Here is a 24905-nt window from a genome sequence, read left to right on the forward strand (position 1 = left end):
CGGGATCCCGGCGTTCAGAATCCCGACGCCAGAATCCCGACAGCCGAAATGCCGACAAGGGGGGGACGTGGATCGCCCCCCCCCCCTTGCGGGCTCGCTGCGCTCGCCACGCAGCGGGCCCGGTGCCTTGCTACGCTCGACACACTAATTTATTCTCCCTCCAGGGGTGTCGTGGACACCCCAGGAGGGAGAAAGTGTCGGCATTTCGGCGGTCGGGATTCCGGCGTCGGGATTCTGAACGCCGGGATCCCGACCGCCGGGATTGTAACTGCATCCCGTAGATAGACAGCCATTACATCGACACCATGGGCGAAATGTAATAGGGTGTGATTTTTTAGACATGTGCGATTTTTGGTCAAAAACGGCCGAAATCGCACATTTTCCGAAAATCGCACATTTAATAGGTTGAAAATCGCGGTAAAAAATCGCACTTTTTACCGCGAAATCGCACTTTTAGAAGTGCGATTTTTAGTCACATTTCAATTCGCATCCAGATGTTTTCCCATTATAAAGTATACAACTCGCAAATGTAATAGGGTGCGATTTTTGGTCAATGTTACCAAAAATCGCAAAAAAAATAGACCAGGTTCTGACAGGCGAATTTGACAGAACCATGCACAGATCATTGAGATCTGTGCATGGTTCTGTTAATAAAAATGTGTAAAAGTGTTTTTATAAAAAAAAAAACGGCGTGGGGTCCCCCCTCCTAAGCATAACCAGCCCCGGGCTCATTGAGCCGGACCTGGTTCCAAAAGTACGGGGGGACAAAAAGCATAGGGGTCCCCCGTATTTCTGAAACCAGCCCCGGACTCTTGGACCGGTCCTGGTTCCAAAAATACGGGGGACAAAAAATCTGGGGGTCCCCCGTATTTTGAAACCAGCACTGGGCTCCAACAGCCCGCGGTGTCATGCCACAGCCGGGGGACACTTTTTATACAAGGTCCCCCGGCCAAAACATGAGCACCGTGGCTGGTCAGCCTTGGACGGGGTACCTGGAGGAGTGGGGACCCCCCCAATAAAGGGGTCCCCCCCCCCCAGGCTTCACCCGTCCAGGGCTGAAGCCCGGGGCTGTCACCGGCGTCCGTGGCCAGTGGACGCCGGCCTGATAGGGTTAAATCCATCATACATATCATTACATTGCTTTTTACCGGCGAACTACAAGTGCCAGCAGACCTCCCCCGCATGCTGGGACTTGGAGAACCACAAGTCCCAGCATGCAGGGCATTAATGGGCCCGCTGGGACTTGTAGTCCACCTGTAAAAAGAATGTTTATAAAAAACACACACACAGAGAAGTACAAGTTTATTACACACACACACCTCAATTTTACACCAGCATACTTACCATTCCTGGATCCAGCGCTGGTCTGGCTGCTTCACAGCCGGCTCCCCCCGCACTGACAGGCAGCGGGGAGAACCGGCTTTCTCCGTTGCCTGTCACCGGCTTTCTCCGTAGCTTCTGTAGCTCTGTCCGAGTGCTACAGAGGCTGAGAGCGCGATTGGCTGAGCTACAGTATGCGTCTCCATGGAGACGCATAGCTCAGCCAATCAGGACTGAGCTATGCGTCTCCATGGAGACGCATACTGTAGCTCAGCCAATCACGCTCTCAGCCTCTGTAGCACTGGGACAGCGCTACAGAAGCTGTTAGAAGCAACGGAGAAAGCCGGTTCTCCCCGCTGCCTGTCAGTGCGGGGGGAGCCGGCTGTAAAGCAGCCAGACCAGCGCTGGATCCAGGAATGGTAAGTATGCTGGTGTAAAATTGAGGTGTGTGTGTGTAATAAACTTGTACTTCTCTGTGTGTGTGTTTTTTATAAACATTCTTTTTACAGGTGGACTACAAGTCCCAGCGGGCCCATTAATGCCCTGCATGCTGGGACTTGTGGTTCTCCAAGTCCCAGCATGCGGGGGAGGTCTGCTGGCACTTGTAGTTCGCCGGTAAAAAGCAATGTAATGATATGTATGATGGATTTAACCCTATCAGGCCGGCGTCCACTGGCCACGGACGCCGGTGACAGCCCCGGGCTTCAGCCCTGGACGGGTGAAGCCTGGGGGGGGGACCCCTTTATTGGGGGGGTCCCCACTCCTCCAGGTACCCCGTCCAAGGCTGACCAGCCACGGTGCTCATGTTTTGGCCGGGGGACCTTGTATAAAAAGTGTCCCCCGGCTGTGGCATGACACCGCGGGCTGTTGGAGCCCGGTGCTGGTTTCAAAATACGGGGGACCCCCAGATTTTTTGTCCCCCGTATTTTTGGAACCAGGACCGGTCCAAGAGTCCGGGGCTGGTTTCAGAAATACGGGGGACCCCTATGCTTTTTGTCCCCCTGTATTTTTGGAACCAGGTCCGGCTCAATGAGCCCGGGGCTGGTTATGCTTAGGAGGGGGGACCCCACGCCGTTTTTTTTTTAACTTTTTTTTTGGTACTTGTGGAGTATCACGGCTCCCACGACCTGCATCGTATGCAGATCGTATGCTAAAAATCGCATTGCATCGCATCGCATGTGGCATACGATGGCATACGATGCGATGCGATGTTTTACCGATTTTTGACTATTTTAGCTCAAAAATCGTATGCCATCGCATAACATCGTATGCCATATGTAGTGGCATACGATGTCATACGATGCGATACGATGGTTTACCGATTTTTGAGCAAAAATCGGTAAAACATCGGATAACATCGTATGCCATATGTAGTAGCATACGATGTCATACGATGCGATACGATGTTTTACCGATTTTTGAGCAAAAATGGTGAAAAATCGGTAAAACATCGGATAACATCGTATGCCATATGTAGTGGCATACGATGTCATATGATGCGATACGATGTTTTACCGATTTTTGAGCAAAAATGGTGAAAAATCGGTAAAACATCGTATGGCATCGTATGCCATCGATGCGATACGATGTTTTACCGATTTTTGAGCCATTTTAGCTCAAAAATCGTATGCGATTGCATCGGATGCCATACGATGGCATCCGATGCGATGCGATGGCACCCGATTTTGCACTGAAATGCATCAGAATGCATTGAAATGTGTATTAAAGTAGTGAAATGCCCCCCAAATGCCATTTTTCATAGTGCACCACCCCCACTATCAACGTCAACCCGAAGCGTGGCGAGCGCAGCGAGCCCGCGAGGGGCGGCGGTACGCGTCCTACGACCTTTTCATACCCCCACTATCCACGTCGGCGTGGAGTTGAGAATAGAATAGTGTGGCGAGCGCAGCGAGCCACCGAGCCCGAAGCGTGGCGAGCGCAGCGAGCCCCGCGAGGGGACGCGTATACCTTCACAGCTATACGCGTCTCCTCGCGGGCTTTACAGGTATCCGCGTCCCCTCGCGGGGCTCGCTGCGCTCGCCACGCTTCGGGCTCGGTGGCTCGCTGCGCTCGCCACACTATTCTATTCTCAACTCCACGCCGACGTGGATAGTGGGGGTATGAAAAGGTCGTAGGACGCGTACCGCCGCCCCTCGCGGGCTCGCTGCGCTCGCCACGCTTCGGGTTGACGTTGATAGTGGGGGTGGTGCACTATGAAAAATGGCATTTGGGGGCATTTCACTACTTTAATACACATTTCAATGCATTCTGATGCATTTCAGTGCAAAATCGGGTGCCATCGCATTGCATCGGATGCCATCGTATGGCATCCGATGCGATCGCATACGATTTTTGAGCTAAAATGGCTCAAAAATCGGTAAAACATCGTATCGCATCGATGGCATACAATGCCATGCGATGTTTTACCGATTTTTCACCATTTTTGCGCAAAAATCGGTAAAACATCGTATCGCATCGTATGACATCGTATGCCACTACATATGGCATACGATGTTATCCGATGTTTTACCGATTTTTAACCATTTTTGCTCAAAAATCGGTAAAACATCGTATCGCATCGTATGACATCGTATGCCACTACATATGGCATACGATGCCATGCGATGGCATACGATTTTTGAGCAAAAATGCTCAAAAATCGGTAAAACATCGCATCGCATCGTATGCCATCGTATGCCACTACATATGGCATACGATGCCATACGATGGGAGCCGTGATACTCCACAAGTACCTTTTTTTTTTTGCACAAAATCGCATTTATAAAAATGCGCACATTTTCATGACTGAAAATGCGCACATTTTCATGACTAAAAATCGCGGCAAATCGCATTTTTTGCCGCTAATTCGCATCTCATTACATATGCGAATTCGCGGCAAAAAATGCGATTTTTAAAGGTGCGATTTGGTGCGATTTTTTTTTAGTCTAAAAATCGCACCCTATTACATTTCGCCCCATTAGTTTGACAGCTCAATAGGTCGACATGCTTTTAGGTCGACATACCATTAGGTCGACATCTCATTAGGTCGACATGTTTTTAGGCTGACACTGCCATTAGGTCGACAGTGTCTAGGTCGACAGTCAAAAGGTTGACATGGTTTTTTTCACTGCTTTTTGGCCGAAATGTCGACACAGTCGACATGGACACAGTTTGAAGTGAACCACAGCCCCTCGCATCGCTCGCTTCACTCGCGATGCTTCAGGCACGGTGCCTCGCTGCGCTCGGCACACTATTTTATTCTCACACCACGCCCTAGTGTATAGTAGGGCATGAAATACCGCCTGTCGGCACATGTCGGCTCAAAAAACAGTGAAAAAAACCATGTCGACCTAATGAGCTGTCGACCTAATGAGCTGTCGACCTAATGACATGTCGACCTAATGGTATGTCGACCTAAAAGCATGTCGACCTATTGAGCTGTCGAACTAATGGTGTCGATGTAATGGCTGTCTATCTACTTGGTGTCTAACAATAGTCCGGATACCGGCTGTGGAGTAGCAGTGCTGGGCAACATGGGGAGACAGAGGGTGTCTGGCACTGTCTGTGTGCTCACTGGGCTGGTTCTCTGTCATGTGAGTCAGAGGCTCCACCCAGCGTTATACACACACTCACACACTTTGAGTGACAGATGTAGCCAAATATATAAGATTTTTCCCCCGGTCCCCGCCTCTAGGGCCGATACAATGCAGATTTTTGTATCAAGTGGACATCAATTTTAAATAAATGTTCGTTCGATCTGCTTTTATTGATAATTGAAGAGTCCCGGAAGGAATTGAATAAAGCCAAGGAGAGTTACTCAAATTATGAAAAAGAACACATGCCAACCTCTCTACAGACTCGACAGGGGAGTGGCTAACAAAGTTGAACCATGACATCGATAAATATAAAGAAGAGTTACTCCAATAAAAAAAAAGCCAAGTGTATGAAGGTCGACCAAGACTATGAGTATCAACGTGTCTATGGATAGCTTACAGGCGCTCAGTTCCATGAGGAACCTCAAAATCCTTCCCGACGCAAGTCTTATAGAAACAGACGCAGACCAAATAACGATTCTGCAACTACAGGCAGCGACAGTGACAGAAACGACTCCCCAGGTGCACGCCCTTTAGGGGTACGTACTCGTGCCCAGATTTCAGGCAAAAATCCTCCCGAACGAGAAGGGGCAGGCAGAACATACGGGAGATCAAGGCAGGCCAGAAGACCCCCGAGGCGGTAGAAGACATTGTATTTAACCTATCCAACAGAAACCTATCCCCGACAGAAATCAAAGTACTTCAAAAAGGTCTGGCCTTCATCCCCACTACCACTGCCGATCCCCTTCAACATCAAGTGGAAACTTTCCAACTAAACCGCAAACTTAGATTGAGAGAACACTTCAAAGATGAGTCGATATCTACAAGCAAGTCAAGTGTCCCAGCATATCTTAGTCGATTTAAACCTCGCTCCACATTTGATCCACCAAGCACTAATCCATCATTGAAAACATTTTCGCGGATGCTTTCCGAGGAGCTTCATGAGGTTAAGTCCAACCAGAAAGTGACCAACTGGAATATGTCCCGTGATGAGAGACAGGCATTAAAGAATTTGGCCTCCTATGAGGATATTGTCTTCGGTCAATCAGACAAGGGTGGTTCGATAGTGGTACAAAGTCTGTCGGACCATCGGGAAGAACTCCAGCGACAACTGTCTGACACACGGACATACACTAAGTTACCTAGAGACCCGACACTAGTTTTTGAAAAACAGCTGGACACTGCTTTAAAACTAGCAGCGGGTGAAGGACTGATCTCTGAATCATGTCGAGAACATCTAACAGTGGCTTTTCCCATCAAGCCCATACTGTACCTGATCCCTAAAATACACAAACACCCCACGAAACCACCAGGTAGGCCGATCATTTCGGCAAGGGGATCCCTTTTCCAGCCAATATCGGTCTACCTGGATGGGTTTCTACAACCAGCTATTCAAGCTTTACCCACATTTCTCAAGGACACTTCAACTTTACTGTTGGCCCTTTCAAAACTGGGCACATTACCAGAACCATGTCTATTTATAACGGTAGATGTCTGTAACCTATATACATGTATTCCCCATCAAGCAGGGTTACAGGCAGTGAGGAGACTCCTCACGAACAACACTAATTATTGTGGTCCAGACCTGGATTTCTATCTTGAGCTGTTAGAACAAGTGTTGAGTAAAAACTATTTTTTCTGTGACGGAGCCCACTACCTTCAGACAGAGGGTGTGGCCATGGGGTCCAGTGTGGCCCCGTCAGTGGCTAACGCCTTCATGTATGAGGTGGAGAGGGACCTTTCTTTCTCCGACAAGTCCATTGAGCAGCATATCAAAAGTTATCATAGATATATAGATGACATCCTCATTTTTTGGACAGGCCCAGAGGACACCTTTGTAAACCTCATCAACGATCATAATGCTTCTAGCAGCCCCGTAAAATTCACATTTTTAATAGATCAGCAATCTATAAATTTCTTAGATGTAAAAATCTCCAAAAAAGATGGAATGGTTCAAACTGGTCTTTACAGAAAAGCCACGGACAGAAATAACTTTGTCCTGGCCTGTAGCGCACACCCTATCCACAGCAAAAGCTCCTTGCCCTATAGTCAATTTTTAAGGGTTCTGCGGATAGTGAGTGATCCCCAGGAAGCCATACGTGAACTTGACATCATGCAAGATAAATTTATAGCCAGGGGTTATGACGCAGACTTGCTCGCCCATCAAAAAACCAAAGCCCTGGCTAAATCCAGATTAGATCTCTTAGCGTCAGAAAATCCAAATAAAAATAAAAATAACAAACTGGTGTGGGTCAATGCCTTCAACAATGAGACACCAGACAGGGTTAAAAAGGCCAAAAAACTCTGGCCCATAATAAAAACAGATAGGGAATTGAATCTCCATGACACCACCCTCATGCCAGCCTACAGGCGGGGGCGGAATTTAAAAGATCATCTGGTACGCACGGACATTACCAACCTGGGCAGCAAAACTCCAACAACCTTTTTGGGGCAGAGCAAAAAGGGATGCTTTTGATGTCCCAATTGCACAACCTGCGGATTTTTGCAAGTGGGAACATCATTCCCTCATCCCCACACGGGGAAAAGATTTCCCATTAAACATCATTTGTCATGCACATCTAAGTTCGTGGTTTATACCATCACCTGCCCGTGTTCCTTGGTGTATGTGGGCAAAACTGAAAGGCCCTTCAAGGAGCGGATGGCGAACCATCGCTCGGCGATCCGAGCAGCCATTAAAAAGGGCACTAGTGATCAACCCCTCGCCCGTCACTATGCCCTGGCCAAACATTCCATTGCTACAGTCAAGTACATGATCATCGACCATGTACCCCCCCTCGCTAGAGGCGGGGACCGGGGGGAAAAAATTATTGCAAATGGAGGCCAGATGGACCTTTAGAATTAGAGACCCTGGCCCCCAAAGGCTTGAATGAAATGCTAAGTCTACATAGTTTCTTATGATATTCCAATTCATTGAGAATTATGACCCATCAGCTTTCAAGTTTAAAGTTGATTTTGGGAGTTTTTCCAATTGATCAATAATAACCATTACCCAGCCCACGAGCAAGGTTTCTCTCCAGTTGAAAATTATACGAGATCAGGGGCGGATTGGACCGCCGGGAAACCGGGACATTTCCCGGTGGGCCGGCCCATTAAAGGCATGAAGTGGCCGCCAACACCTCTGGCTGGGCCGCGTACCGGACGACCGCCGTCTCTGCGGTTTGCGGCCGCGGCCGCAGCTCTTTGCCCTAAACAAATATGGCGATGGTTAGACTCTGATCTTACAGAAGTCAAAATGGCCGCGGGAGGGCTGGTGCGCATGCGTAGCCGCACGCTGCCGCTCCCGCGGTTCTGAGACTCTGTAAGCAGTGTCAGGGGGCAGGATGCAAGTTACCTCCCAGCCTGATACTGTCCCGTCGATCTGGCAGTGAGACAAGGCTGACCTTCTGTGTATGATGCAGCCGCTGCTCAGCTAGGGAAAGCTGAGCTGAAAAGACTAATAGGAAATGTCTGCCCAGTGCACACACAACAGGCTACAATAAGATGGCCGCTGTCAACCAATGGTAAGCCTTTCAAACCAGGAGTATGCTAAGTAGAAAGGGGGCGTGGCTTGTCGGACGTCTGGAGGAGAGCTTGTGGCTTTGTGCTACACTGCTACTTGTCTCAACTGTTTTTCAAAAGCAAGGTACAGAGGGACTTGGAGGGTTGAGGACTTTTATACAGCACTGTGAGTCTGAGAGATATATATAATTACTGCAGCTCCCCGGCACTCCGAATTCCCCTGGGGGTATCTTGCCCTGGTGCACTGCCCTCCCCTGGAACAGTGTCCTTTAGATAGATAGATATATATAATCAGACTCAATGCCTTTTTAAACCCAGCGTATGTACATGCGCAGAAATGACCCTGAGCATGCACATACGTCCACCATTGTCCCTGCAAATATTCTGGTCTGTGCAAATAGACCAGAATAAGGGTCATAGTGCCTGATTCACTAAGGCTCATCAAGCAGCGAAGATCCGCTGCTTAGTGAGCACTCTAACGCCGGCCCTCTAACGAGCGAATGCCCCCCCTGTTGCAAACAACCCTGTCGCAATGTGAATGGATGTTTAGCATAAACATCCATTCGCATGGTAGTGTACAGATCAAAAATCATCCGATGGTCGCCGACCATCGAATGATTTCTTTTCCCCTGTTCACAAATATAAGTCAGTCTTGACCAGGGGCGGATTGGGCCACCAGGATACCGGGAGAAATCCCGCTGGGCCGGCCCAATCCACCCTCTGTCGGGCCGGCTGGTCATGACTACCGGCCGGCCTGGTTACTGAGAGGTCGTCAGTCCGGCCGGCAGCAGTGCTTCCGGCCAGCTCACTAAGCAGCCAGCACTGCGCTGCCGCACCGCACACCTGTCACAGGCACAGCTGGATTCTGCTGTGACGTGCGGAGTGCGGACTGTCTGACAGAAGGCGCAGCGCTAATAGAGAGCCGCCGCGGGATAGGGCTGTGGGCGTGGCTTCATTACCCACACCAGTGACGCCACGCACCATGTCCACAGCCTGGCCCTGCCACCCCCAAGAGATCACAGCAGGGAGCCGCTGAGCCAAGCCATATATCTTGGAGGCGAACAGAATGTGAGACATGTGCGGGTATTATTTTTCAGGGGGAGGGAGGAGAAAGATGTTCATATGCAGTGTGTATGTGTGTGTGTTGGGGGGGATGTGTGTGTGTAGGGGGGTTCATATACATTATGTGTGTGGGGGGGGTATATGTGTGCATATACAGTATATGTGTGTGTGTGGGGGGGGTGTGTGTACATATTTATACAGTGTGTGTGTGTGGGGGGGTTCATATACAGTATATGTGTGTGTGTGTGTGTGTGGGGGGGGGGATGTGTACATATTTATACAGTGTGTGTGTGTGTGTGGGGGGGTTCATATACAGTATATGTGTGGGGGGGGGGGGTATATGTGTGCATATACAGTATATGTGTGTGTGGGGTGTTCATATGCAGTGTGTGCGCGGCTGATGTGTGCATATACAGTGTGTGTGTGTGCTCATATACAGTATATATTTGTGTATATAGTATGTGTGTGTGGGGGGATGTATGCATTTACAGTATGTGTGTGGGGGGATGTGTGCATATACAGTGTGTGTGTGTGCTCATATACAGTATATATGTGTGTGTATATAGTATGTGTGTGTGGGGGGGATGTATGCATTTACAGTATGTGTGTGGGGGGGATGTGTGCATATACAGTGTGTGTATGGGTTCATATACAGTATATATGTGTGTATATAGTATGTGTGTGTGGGGGATGTGTGCATTTACAGTATGTGTGTGTGTGTGGGGGATGTGTGCGTATACAGTGTGTGTGTGTGTTCCTATACAGTATATATGTGTGTATATAGTATGTGTGTGTGGGGGATGTGTGCGTATACAGTGTGTGTGTGTACGGGTGTTCATATACAGTATATATGTGTGTATATAGTATGTGAGTGTGGGGGATGTGTGCATTTACAGTATGTGTGTGGGAGGGATGTGTGCGTATACAGTGTGTGTGTGATCATATACAGTATATGTGTGGGAGGGATGTGTGCATAAACATATTTGTGGGGGGATGTGCATGTGTGTATATAGTATGTGTGTGTTGGATGGGGGGGGGTTGTGTGACGTGTAGCAAGCATTACGGTGTAAATTTTTGACGTGCATCTTCGACGCGCACTATCCCTGTGTCCTTAGTTTAAAAAAATTGTTGAGCCCTGGCATAACTTGTAATGGGCATCATGGCCTCTGGTGCGCACTGTCACTGTTGTCCTCCTTTTATGAAAAATTGTTGAGCCCTGGCATAATGTGTAATAGGCACTATGGCATGTGGTATAATATGGATGCGTGACGTGTAATATGCATTATGGGGAAAATTTTTGGTGCGCGTCTTTGGCGTAACATGTAATGGGCATCACGGTGTGTGCCATAATGTATGATGGGCATCAGTGTGTGGCATAACGTGTAATGGGCATTACAGTGTGTGACGTAACGTGTATGTGGTATTACTGTGTGCGAAATCAAGAATAGATGTAATGTCAAGAAGCAAATGTAAAAAATAAAATAAAAAATAAGGCGGTTCAAGGGGCGGGTCAATGGGTGGGCTGTGGGTGTGGGTGAGCTACTAGTCATGCCCCCACAGTGGCAAAAATGGGGAGTGACCTCGTTGAAATAGGCCACACCCCCATATCGATAGGCCACTCCCCCTAAAAATTTGGCCGCGCCTCCGGCGCGCAAAAGGTAAAATTACCCCCCTAGGGCTGCTTCAAATTATTTCCCGGGCTGCTTTCAATTCCCAATCCGCCCCTGTACGAGATTAAAACTGTACTATTACGAATTGCACTATGTAAAGCTGCCAGCCGCTTTCCAGTTTATCTGATGCTCTGTTTTTAATGACCAGTATATATTAGGTTCACATTGTTTTACAAGAAAGTAATCCGCTATCACCCCCCATTATTGCACCGTTTTATGTTTTGTTGTTTTGTTTGAAGAATGAATCACTGGTTTTGCGTTGATAGCGGCCACATAACCAATCAGAGGCATACTGTACTTGCCTCTGTTCATTTGCTAGCATTCACCAGCGTAAACGCTGCACTTTCTTTAAATGTAACTACAACAAGGTTTTTTTTTTTTCAGATTTCTTCATCTAACTTTATTGGACACTTAGGATACAAACACTGTTGATCCAATGCCATGGCAACAGTCTCCCGTACAGCAACGTCATCCGGAACTGCCCAATTGTGGGCGGAAGAAGATGGCCGCTGTACACGCACAAACGGGTGATTCTGCTCTTCTTATAGGGGTGAGTAAACACTTTTTGTCATGTTAGCTGTTTTGATAAAAGCCGTAAGGCTGAAACGTCAACTACAAGTTTGGCTACGGTTTTCTTTTTTTACTTTGTCCTGAGTGCCGCGCTCTACCCTGCTCTATATTCGGCGTCCAGCTTCGTCTGCCCGCACGGTGAGGGCACCAGGCACCGTTAATCAAGAGGCTTGGAGTGCCGGCATCCATTTGCACATATATATATATATATATATTTTTTTTTAAACATTACATCAATGCCCGGTATATGAGATTATCACACAGGACACCCGTGTACCATATCTCCCAACACGCCCCTCTCCAGGAGGGACACAATGCTCTGTTCCTGGACTTCCCTCTAAATGTATGACTGCCAGCACCTGTGTTAAAAAACCTTTCTTCTCAATTAATCTGTTTAAAACAGGTGATGGCAATCATACATTAGGAGGAAAGTCTAGAAATAGAGCATTGTGTCCCTCCTGGATAGGGTCATGTTGGGAAGTACATTGCATACCTCCCAACTTCTGTGCTGAGGACACTCGCCCGGCGTCCGGAATGGGGGGCGGAGCGTATGCAAATGAGGACGAAGCTTAATTAGCATGCGAGAATAGACGCTGTGCGCATGCGCACAGCGTCTATTCTATTAGATTGGGGGGTCTCCCAACTGCCACCCCCCACAGCGGGACAATGCCTGCCACGGGTGGTACAGCGGGACAGGACCCGAAATCGGGACTGTCCCGCTGTAATCGTGACAGTTGGGAGGTATGCATTGTACTGTGGAGTATTCTAAGGTGTTTAGGAAAGAGACGGGTTTATACCAAGCAAACTGGTTTGGGTGGTCATTTTGTGGAAATGTTCTTTTGAAATGTAATCCCAGAGGTTCGGACAGTGGCTTCATAATAGGACATTTACCGTATGCTCCAGAGGTTCTCAAACGCGGCCGTCATGGCAACCAAACAGTCCAGGTTTTAAGGGTATCAAAGGCTGTTCCCCAATGGTAAAATCTAATTGACTCAGGTAGTAATTTAGTCAGCCATGCCCACACAGGGTAATGCTGTGCACACACGGGGGAGATATATTGCTCAGTTTCTCCTTTTCTCCATCTCTGGTAGCTGATGAAAAAGAAACTGCCGGGTTCCGTAATCAGCTGGTCGCAGGAGCATGTTCCTGCGACCAGCGATCACTAAAGGGGTAAAAACGGGAGCGCGCACCCGGCGATATATCGCCGGTGCACACTCCCATCGTGGGCAATATGGTCGCTTATTTCCCGCCATAGTGTACACAATCGCCCCCGTGTGTACGCACCTTTATTCTTAAAGCCTGGACCGTTAGGGGGCCTTGAGGGCCATGTTTTGAAACTTATGGCATAGTGTATCTGAGCCAACAAAATATGTCCCCCCCCTCCCCCCCAATACTACCCAACACATGGGTATAGACTTACTGTGACAGATCCGGCCTTGTAGACCCCTCGTCTCATGACCAGATACTCAGCACTGACGTCGTTCCCATTCCTCCGCTTCTCGGCAAAGGCCAGGAACATGTTCTCCGCTCTGAGGTAAATGAGTGCCGGGATCCGGTAAATGGTTCCGTCTGGCTCCTCCTTAAACAGAGTCTGGGGTTGTGCGGCGCTTACAGCGGCGAGTGTGGTCCTAAAGGGCACAACATACAACATGGTCATGGTTGGCTCCGGGGAAGCTGTTGACAGGTCGACACACTAATAATGTCGACAGTCAATAGATCATTAGGTCACCAGCATTATGGTCGACAAGCATTAGGTCGACACCATTAGGTCGACATGAGTTAAGGTCAACATGCAGGAAGGTCGACATGACTTTAGGTCAACAGGATCATTAGATCCACATGGGTAAGGTCGACATTGAAAAAGTCAACATGTTTTTATTTTCTTTACTGGAATGTCAACACAGTTAACATAAACATTAAATCGTAGCACCGCGTCACCGCGCATGGCACGCTGCGCTCACAATGCTTCGGGCGCGGTGCTTCGCTGCACTCGGCACACTATTTTATTCTCCCACCACGCCGTAGTGGATGGTATGGCATGAAATACCGCCTGTCGGCACATGTCAGCTCAAAAAACAGTGAAAAAACCCATGTCGACCTAATGACCCTGTCAACTTTACCCATTCAGTAGGTTGCCAATGACAAAAATACAACAAGGAAAAAAAGTGGACTCAAGCAAAATGTTGCCATGTTAATAGTCGACACGTGAAAAGGTCGACATGAGTTTTTCACAATTTTTTTCTTTATTGGACTTTTTCCATGCTTTACGATCTACGATGTGGACTACAATTGGAAACAAGTGAGTGAGCCATGTGAGGGTATGTGCTACACCTGGGGTAGCCAACCCTAGTCCTCGAGAGCTACCACCAGTGCATGTTTTGCAGGTCTCCTCACAGAATCACAAGTGAGCTAATTAGCTCCATCTGTGTATCTTTTAAAATGTGTCAGTGATTAATGAGTGCAGCTGTGCAGCAGCTAGGTTGTCTGGAAAATGTGAACTGTTGGTAGCTCTCGAGGGCTAGGGTTGGCTACCACTGTGCTACACTATTCGGAGGTCCATGTCGGCAGGTGTCGGCATTGAAACCCAATAACCATGAAAAAAAATCCTCATGTTGACCTTTTTATGTGTCAACCTTTTTCCTGTCAACATTTTGCTTCTGCCGACCTTTTGCATGTGTCGACCTTTTCCGTGTCGATATTTTGTCAACATTTTGGGCTTGACCTAGGGATTGACTGTTAACCTAGGCAATCTGGACCTTTTGAACCAAACCCCAATTTAATATTAATACAATTATTTCCGTTTATGATCTACACATTTTTAGTCATTCCTATTCGCTGCTGCACCTTGCATTGTCATAGGTTGAGTTACAGGGTGATGACATCACTGTAATTACTTACTAGCTCTCGTGATGACATCACTGTGATTACTTACTAGCTCTCGTGATGACATCACAGTGATTACTTACTAGCTCTCGTGATCGTGATGACATCACTCTGATTACTCACTAGCTCTCATGATGACATCACTGTAATTACTAACTAGCTCTCGTGATGACATCACTGTAATAACTTACTAGCTCTCGTGATGACATCACTGTGATTACTTACTAGCTCTCGTGATGACATCACTGTGATTACTTACTAGCTCTCGTGATGACATCACTGTGATTACTTACTAGCTCTTGTGATGACATCACTAATTACTTACTAGCTCTTGTGATGACATCACTGTAATTACTTACTAGCTCTCGTATAGGGGGATTGTCTGGTTACTGCCTGAGTATCATAGACATTCTATAGTTTAGTATTACAGTATATTTGCTTCTCCTCCCAGGGGCCACTTTCTTTGTTGTAAGGTACACATCCCAGCAGACCAGATTTCAGTCTCCTTGGCTGCACTTTAGGGCGATGGTCCCATTTGTGAGCCCACTTTGTGCATTTGTTAATCAGATACAAAACCCCTATATTAAGTCTCAGGATTCAAACCCATAACCTGTTGCATTACAGTTAAACACCATACTCATTGAGATATTGAGCAATCCTTCTAAGGGAAACTGCTTGGCTAACGGTATCCCTGATTATTATTATTTTTTTCACAGTTTCATCTTGGTCTGTGTTCCTCTTTCCCCATCTCTGTGTTTGTGTGTTCTTGTTGTGTTTTGTGTGGCTTGTTGTTCTTATTGTCTGGGTTGACGTTCTTATTATTCTAATTTTTTTATTTAATTTGGTGCCTCGGCTGGTTTGTGGGGCCTTTTATGCCACCTCTTTACTTGGGGGGGGGGGGGGATTGTCATGGGTCTAGGGCAGGGCTCGACAAATACCGGTCGCCAGGTCGCCATGGCGACCAGATTCTGCTTCCTGGCGACCAGATTTTTGGGGAGAGAGGAAGCAGAATCTGGTCTGGGCAGTGGCAGCATTTCCTAGCCCCCACCTGCTGGAGGGACCAGCGGCAGCGCACTGAGCAGCGCCCGCCCCCTGGAAGTCAGCAGCGCGGGCTGGGTGCCCGACCCCCCTCAGGGAACAGTGGCAGCGCACTGAACGGCGCCCGCCCCTGTCCCCTGGAAGTCAGCAGCGCGGGCTGGGTGCCCGACCCCCCCTCAGGGACCAGCGGCAGCGCACTGAGCGGCGCCCACCCGCGTCCCCCACCTGCTGAAAGTCAGCAGCGCAGACAGGGTATCCAACCATCCCCCCTACTAAGGGACCACCAGCGGCAGTGCACAGAGCGGCGCCTGTCCCGTCTGCAGGAAGTCAGCAGCGCGGGCAGGGTTCCCCACCCCCCTCTCCCCCATCCTAAGGGACCAGCGGCAGCGCACTGTCGACCCTTTCAGAACTCGGCGCCTTCTCTATGCCCCTATTAACCCCTGCAGAGAACACATGTTAACCCCTGCAGAGAAAGTTAACCCCTGGCAAAGTATGTAACCCCAAGGGGATAGGGAAGGGGATGGGGATATGGGGGGGGGGGGGGGGTAATGCACACTACCTCTCCTTCCAGTGTGTCATGTTTTGCCCTAACCACCAGCATACATATGTCGTCGTTCCCCCCCCCCCCCCCCCCCCTGTGTGGGCCTGCACCACCACCCTACCCTTGCAAATTCCAGCCTGCCCCACCTGTGTAGTCTGCACCCCCTGCTAGTGCCAGCCTGCCCCACCTGTGTGGCCTGCAAGTGCCAGCCTGCCCCACCTGTGTGGCCTGCACCCCCTGCAAGTGCCAGCCTGTCCCACCTGTGTGGCCTGCACCCTCCTGCAAGTGCCAGCCTGTCCCACCTGTGTGGCCTGCACCCTCCTGCAAGTGCCAGCCTGTCCCACCTGTGTGGCCTGCACCCTCCTGCAAGTGCCAGCCTGTCCCACCTGTGTGGCCTGCACCCTCCTGCAAGTGCCAACCTGCCCCACCTGTGTGGCCTGCAAGTGCCAGCCTGTGCCACCTGTGTGGCTTGAACCCCCCCTGCAAGTGCCAACCTGCCCCACATGTGTGACCTGCAAGTGCCAGCCTGCCCCAACTGTGTGATCCCCCATACTGTCTGCCCATTTGTCCATCTTTGCCCCAGTCCATCCATATATTCATAGATGCAGCATATGGTGCTCATTCCAACCATTTTCCCCAATCTGTACTGTACCTCTATGTCCGTCCATCCTACCTGACTGTCCTGGCAATGTCTCTCCTGCTCACTCTCCTTTTTCTACCCCTATCTCTCCCTGACTCTCTTGCTCTCTGACACTCTCTTTCTCTCCCTCCCTGATGCTGCCTCTCTCTCCCAGACACCCTTTCTTTTAGTTACGCCCCTGGCCATGGGCATTACGGCGTGTGGTATTATATGTAATGGGCATTACGGTGTTTGGTTTACCGGGTAATGGGCGTTACGGTGTGTGGTATATGTAATGAGCATTATTGTGTGTGGTATAGTATGCAAAAGGTTTTTCGGTGTGTGGCACAATGTGTAATGGGCATTGTGGCATGTGGGTATGTGTAATGGGTATGTGACATGTGTAATAGGCATTATGGTGTTACTTTTTGGCGCTCACTGTCACTATTTTTTTCTGGCTCCTACATTTTCATCCTGGCTCCTAGATTTTTTTTAAATTTGTCAAGCCCTGGTCTAGGGCGACATGGGACAAGGTCGATATGGGTAAAGGAGGTCGATATGGGTTAAGATCGACACAAGCATTAGGTCGACATGGTCTAGGTCGACAGTCAAAGGTCGACATGGAGTTTTTCACTGTTGTTTTACCCAAATGTCGACACAATGTCGGCACACTATTTTATTCTACCACCATACCCTAGTGGATGGTAGGGCATGAAATACCGCCTGTCGGCATATGTCGGCTCAAAAAATCAGTGAAAAATCCTGTGTCAACCCTTCACATGTCGACCTAGACCTATGCCCTAGTGGATGGTAGGGCATGAAATGTCAGCTCAAAAAACAGTGAAAAACCCTGTGTCAACCTGTCCCATGTCGACCTAGACATATGTCGACATTGCAGTATGACGACCTAGTGGTGTCAACCTAATGACTTTCAACCATCTTTAGGTCGACCAACTGACCGTATCTCGTTTAAACTACCAACATCTGCCGACAGGTCAAAATATCAACATGAATTTCTACAGTTTTTTTGGTGTATATGTCGACATAGGTTGACATGGACACATCTAATTGTACCGCGAAGAGCGATTCATAGAAAAAAACATTCATACATAAAATAGATACCGATAAATTAATATTAATTATGTTTACAGTATATATAGCGCTCTGTCCCCATTAGGACTGAAGACCCTTTACAGATAATACACTACACTATAGTATACATGCATACTATGGATATTTCTGCCCTGAGAAGAGACGCAGAGGCAGCACGGGGGTTGCGGGAACGAGGTGACGCCACACGAATGCTGCGATAGGTGGGTCTTTGGGAGCTAACATGATGTAAAATGACATGATTCGTGGTAATTAAGCCCCGCCCCCTTCTCAGAAGAGCTAAGAATTTCCGCATTTGCCTCAGAGGGAAGTTGGTGCAAGTGGGGGCTTTACTACTTTCTCGCAGGCCGAGAGGGCCACCCAATATTTTGGAGCCTCCCGGCATTTCTGGGAGGGTAGGCAAGTATAAATACAGCATGGAAACAATGAAGTAATAATGATACAACAACTCACATAGTGATGATATAAGAGAGATACATGGAGAATCCGGGGCTGTGACGGTGATGATCTGTGTTGTGTGTCAGATCCCCAGCTGTACACGTTACCTGGCTACACGTCACACCTCTCCTATACATCCTGGAAGAACCTGTTACTTTTCTATGGTTACCAGCAAAACTAGGAGTGATTCATACAAAACACCCAGGGGGCAGGTGACCACACTGTCCCTTGGATGCTCTGCCCCTTCCAGTTAAGGCCATTATACACTAATGTGACCTGTTCTAAGGACACATCGGACCAGTTTGCCCCTGATCACCCGGCAGCTCCCCGGGAGGCTCGCTTGCAGTTTGGCACTTTTACATGCAATAAATTAGCCCAAATCGGATAAGTGTATGTGCACCTTTACACAGGTTCTGTGGCTGCTTAAAACCAGGTAGAATGCATGTTTCAGACCTGTTCTCTAGGTTACGTATGTTCAGTCTAGTGAACAGGAAAACCGCTGCCGGCTGTGGATCATTTGGCCTACAGTAAGTAAGTAGACAAACATTGGGTCGACACCATTAGGTCAACATGGGTCTAGGTCGACATGGTTTTAGTTTGACAGGTCATTAGGTTGACACAAGCATTAGGTTGACATGGGCATGGTCGACAGTCAAAAGGTCAACATGGGGTTTTTCACAGTTTTTTTTACCTTATTCTGGTCTGTTCGCACGGGGCGATGTTTAGCGTCTGTGTTTGCGCAGACGCATTTCTGCGAGTGTGCAGATGCTGGGTGCGTGCGCCCACGGTAAGCAACTTGTTTGCTTTGGGAAAGCGACTGTTGGGCAGGGGGATGGGGTCGGGGCGGGGGGTAATGGCAGCGACCTGAAGGTCCCTTTATATATGAATGTGTGCGCCACGTCTTTCGATGGCCGGCAACCATCGACAGATGTGGGAGGGTCCTACTGGCATGGGAATGAATGACTGTGTAAATCATCCATTCGCAGCCAATGCAAACGTACTCGCCGTGTGATTGGTGGGCCGGCGTGCCACCATTTGCAGAGCGGGATCTCGTTGACTCGCAAGGGAGTGAATTCGCATCCAAACAAATCAACCACACACCTCCAAACTGTCCCTCAAAACGCGGGAACGTGACGTTTTTGGGGACGTTCCCACTTCCTTCCCGCGGCCGGCAGTGTCCCGCTGCGCGGGGGGGTGGGGTAATTTGCATAAGCCGCACCCTCATTTACATACGCCAGCGCCCCGTGTTCCTTTTCTACTGTTGATAGAGTTGGGAGGTACGCAGCCAGGATAAACCCCAAAAGGATGCAGGTTCCCATTCAGACGTTACTTATCAGGACTGTAAGCACATTGTCGTCTTGTTCTGTGACTATAGTTGTGTAAATGCTGCGCAGCATAGGACAAGCATTGTGACACCGAGTTCATTATACTCCACCTGTGGGTGGGATGCACTAAAGCCAAAATGTGGTAGAAACCCAATTTTTGGGGGGGGTTTTACCACATTTTTGAATGAACTTAAACCCGCACGCCGGGGCACTGCTGCGGAGGGAATTGCCGGCGATACCCTATGAAGGCCTATGGTCTCTGCAGCGTTGTTTGTCTGTCACAGATCCGTCCCAGCATTCCTCATGGCCAACGCCACCACCACTCTGCGCAATGCACATAAGGACTCTGCTCGCACTTGTAGAAAGATCTGTCCTCTGCATTTATAATCACATATGTTAGTGCGGTACCTGCTGAATGCCGGCAATGTGGGGTGGCGGATGTTAGCGCCACACACACACACACCCGGTGCCTGTTGGTGTCCACTGGGTAAGCTACAGTTAGGCACAGAAAAAGGAGAAAATGCAGCTGCACACTCTAAATACTGCAAATCCCAATTATAATAAACTGTGCAATATAAGGAGATTGGATGCGCAGTTGTTTTATTCAAATACCGGCCAGCGCTCAGCAGCAGACAGCTAAGGTGCTGCCCAACTGCCCTGACCCTCAGCTATGACATCAAAGGTCACCCTGCAAAGCCCAACCGCCCGTCCACACCCACCGACCCGCTGTCTAAAACAGAGTCCGTCCTTGAGGGCCCGCCTAACGCCCGCTTGTGAACATGCCGGGCAGCACTGAGCAGCAGACGGCTAAGATGCTGCTTGGCTGTGTGCAGGGTGACCATTGACGTCACGCTGCGCAGCCCAGCCACAATCTTCAATAGAGTCCGCCCGTGAACGTCCGCCAAATAAATCAAACAACTGGAGGCTGGTCCTCGGGGGATGGCGGCTGTAGCGTGGAGGAGAGATAGAAGGACTAGCAGGGAGGGGGACTGTAGGGGGGAGGGAGCGAGGGAGAAGGACTGAGGGACAAGGGCTAGAGAAACAAATCCCGGGATTGAATAAATGGCCTGGGATTTGCATTCCAAGGGGGAGATTCTCTAAACTAAAACTGCGGTAAAAACCCCTTTATCGGGTTTTTACCGCATTTTGGGATGCTCTAAGCGGCGGGGGGCATCGCCAGAAAAATCTGGCGATGCCCCATAGAAGCCTATGGGCTTCTAACGTCGCCCCGCACCGACCCACCATCAGCTGTGCTGCCCGGACCTGTGACCTCCTCCTCCCTGCACTTTACATCCTCTTCCGGGTGCATGGAAGAGGAGAGCCAGCCCCCACCTGCAGCAGCAGCTCCAGGCCGGGTAAGAGAGGGAGGGGGGAGCCGCCGGGACCCGCCGCCCATCGCCTGGTCAACGCAAAAGACAGCTCTTAACGCAAGAGTTGTCCTTAGTGATAATTATCGCATATGTTAGATCATATGCGATAATTATGTTTGCGGTAGCTGGCGATGGGCGGCGGTAAGGGGGCGCGGATGTAAGAGCATTCCCCCCCCCCCCCCCCCCCTAGAGCGCAACCAGGTGACCTCAAATTTACTCTATGTTATATTGCAATTCACTATTATTACTCTAATTAGCAGTGTTAACCCTTTGAATACACACATTGCTCTGCATGGGTGCAATATTTAACTAAACTTCAATGAAATGACTTGTCTGTATATGTGAATAAAATTGGGTTTGTTAGTGGAGTACTGTAGCATGGCGTTTATTTCCAGGGATCAGCCTGGTCTATATCGTAAGGGATTTCCCAAAATCCCCTAATCTAAACAATGACAGAAATGGGTGGATGGTATCGACAACTGGGCGCTACCCTTTTGTTTTAGACAACTCTTGATATAATGATGTAAATTATATACAGAAAAGGACTTCCCTTATTTTCTTGTTACTGTCTTCCTTCCTCTGTTTATTCTCCTGTTCTTCCGATTGACCGCTCTCAGAAGTCAGAATATAGAAGACAAAATATATGCGATGTGAAGTGCAGTCTTGGACTTCGATATATAGTTTAAAATACACTTTTTCTTAAGTAAAGAAGAGAGCGGTATCGTACTCAACTCACACAAATATGCGATATGGTAAACACATCAAGGTTTCTTTTTTAAGGTTCATCAAACAGAGGCGTACCAGTACTCACCGTGAACTGAGGGTAATAACTCTCATCAAGGTATCTTTCTCTTTTGTACTTTATTTTCAATAAAATTGGTTAACAGGATCTAAAAATATATAAAAACGGTTTGAAAATGGTAGGTAGGTGGCGCTCGCTGTGATCCTGGAATGGGGTCAAATCCAACAACAGGCAGACTTGGAGGTTAGAGGGCCCTGCTGCAAGCTTACAATCCATAGGGACATTGGAGGGAAACACAAGGACAGGCACCAGATATAGCATAGCTTGTAGGTCCAGAATATATTTTGTGATAAGTAGAGAGATATATGCTGGTGCAGGGGTGTGGTATGATTCACCAACATTCGGGATCCCGACATTCATTATCCCGACGTTGGGATCCCGACTGCCTGGTCTCAGACAGCGTGGCCAGCGCAACAAAGCCCCTTGCGGGCTCGGTGGCGAGCTACTCTCGCCACCTATTCTATTCTCCCTCTATGGGGGTCGTGGACCCCCACGAGGGAAAAATAGCCGACGGCCGTCAGGAACCCGTCGGTCAGTGTTTTAACAGTCGGGATCCCGACGTCAGGTTAATGACTGTCGGGATCCCGACTGTTGGGACCCCGTCCGGCACCCCTGGTGCAGTATGGGTAATAGCTTTATATGCGAGTAGAAGTGTTTTGTATTGAATACGGTAAGATAAAGGTAACCAATGGAGGGACTGGCAGAGCGTCTTGCAAGGAAGATCAGCCTAGCAGCAGCATTTAGAATGGATTGCAGTGGTGAGAGTCTGTTCTTGGGAAGACCAGTTAGGAGACTATTGCAATAATCAATGCGGGATATAATGAGTGCATGGATAAGAGATTTGATAGTGTCTTATGTTTCGTATTTTGGATATGTTTTTTAGATGCATGGAACATGATTTGGAGACAGATTGAATGTGGGGAACAAAGGACGGTTCAGAGTCGAGGATGACCCCTACGCAACGAGCTTGTGGGGTAGGGTAGATTGTCGAGTTGTAGACAGTGATGGTGATATCAGGATGGTAACTGTTCTTGGCTGGTGGGAATACAATGGATTCTGTTTTGGAAATGTTGAGTTTGGGGTGTCTTTGTATTTATGTTACATTAAACACCATCATCAGCAGATTCAGGGGGGGGGGCACGTGCCCCCACTGTCATTTCTGAAATAGCTCTGTATCGCTATCCCCCTGGGAACCAGAAATACTGCCGGGCAAAGCTGAAACCTTTTCCCCATAGGATAACATGGGACCCGATAATTCCGACACACACACACAAACACACACACCCCGGTATCACAGAAGCTCATGGTTGTCTCATACGAACCCAAATTGCTGGGCCTTAAATCTGATCACAGGCTGGTCCATATGGGTTAGTTGGTTCCAGAGATATTGCGGATATTTTTTTTCTGAAATGTAATTTCATGGCTGTTCATGGTCTTTGAGGGCAGATTTCTCTAGAACCAAATGGCCCAGTTTCATGGGACCAAAATCATTTGAAGCCCACTCAAAAGTTCTTCAGTATGATACTGGTCTCATGTAAGTGGGTCAGTTGGTTCTGAAGAAATAGCCGGTTAAACAATATAGCCGGTTAAAGGGAGGGAGAAGGGGTGGTTTTCTCTCCCGCTCACACCAGAAAATGCACGGACTAGGCTGGTGAAAAAGGGGCCAACCCGGGAATGTCCCTGCATCATCCTGGGACAATATTCCCGGGTAAGTCCCTGCATCTTCTGGTGTGAAAGGGGTATTATTACAAATAGCCGGGACCTGCAGTGCTCTGAATACAGCCGGGCAGCCTCCTGCTCTCTGCCCGGCTGTCAATGGCTGTCATTTCTGCCCGGCGGCGGATGTCCCCCAGTTACGCAAACATGTATTCCCCTTGGCAATGAGCATGTAATCCCACATGGCAATGAGCATGGAACCGTGCAAGAGGTGAACTAATAGCCAAGGTGGCTAGTAGTAAACAGGCGCCTAATAGGGTTGTTTGTCAAGCAGCTCCTCCTAGGGGGCGTCAAACCCCTACAATAAGAATATATGGAATAGCAGGAGGTGGAGAGCTAAAATATTGGATCCTTATTGTTGGATGAAAAAACAATATATCATTTTATTTGCTATTATACAATATATAGTGGATTTATAACCAATCAATAGGTATAAAAACGAATAGATAATTAATACAAGTAAATAAAATAAACCAAAATACAAAAAAGTATTTGTAAAAAATATATATAAAAGGTATAGAAAGGTTTAATACTTATGGGAGTGGATTCCCGTTGTATTGTCCTTATTGTAGGCACTTGTAGTTTGGTGGAGTATATACGGCCTGAAGCTGGTTTGTTATGGGGTCCATATAACTTGCCGGATAAGTGATGCTGGAGGAAAGTTATTCGCCCACTGGGATTGTGGGTATCCTCAATGAGGTGCGTCCCTGTGATCCTCAATATGCAGGTGGTGGTGTCCCAAAGTGGATAGTACCAAATGGTGGTGAATCCAGCTAACAGTCCAATGATGGTAAGTTGTCTCTCCAAAAACGAGGAATCCAATTACAGCCAGTAACCCAATAAAATCAGCAGGTGCTCCCTGACATGTGTTGCCGTCCAACTGACAGCTTTTTCAAAGAGCAGGGAACCCCTGGCAATGAGCATGGAACCCTTGGCAATGAACATGTAGGTAAGCAGCACTAATGTAGCATAAAATTTAATAGGCATTATGATGTTTGGCATAATAAGTAATGGACATTATGAGGTGTGGCTTAACATGTAATGGGCATTATGGTGTGTGGCTTAACATGTAATGGGCATTATGGTGTAAATTTTTAATGCCCACCTTTGACGCACAATGTCCCTGTTTATGAAGCATATTGTGAATTTTGCCTCTATCCTTGTAGCGTTATGTTAATTTTGGCTCAATCCGTGTGGCATTAAGTGAATTTTGGCACAATTAATGTGGCATGATGTGAATTTTGGGACATTCCGTTTGGCATCTTCTGTAAGGGGCAAGTATAATGGGGTCTAGTATTTTGTTGCATAAGGTGTAGAAGTTGTATATGT

The 24905-nt window shown here is 48.3% G+C and overlaps 1 protein-coding gene across 1 annotated transcript in view; it reads right to left on the minus strand.

Annotated features, from left to right (window-relative positions):
• Positions 1-13391, minus strand: part of LOC146058593 (sialidase-3-like) — a 29011-nt gene extending 15620 nt beyond the window's left edge. Inside the window, exon 1 of the mRNA XM_083170870.1 lies at positions 13155-13391. Within this exon, the coding sequence (XP_083026996.1) occupies positions 13155-13391 (237 nt within the window). The remainder of the gene's footprint in view (positions 1-13154) is intronic.
• Between the last annotated feature and the right edge of the window lie 11514 nt (positions 13392-24905).

The sequence above is a fragment of the Crinia signifera genome, chromosome 2 (genome assembly GCF_055691185.1).
Source record: "Crinia signifera chromosome 2, ASM5569118v1, whole genome shotgun sequence".
In the NCBI taxonomy this organism is placed as follows: Eukaryota; Metazoa; Chordata; class Amphibia; order Anura; family Myobatrachidae; genus Crinia; species Crinia signifera.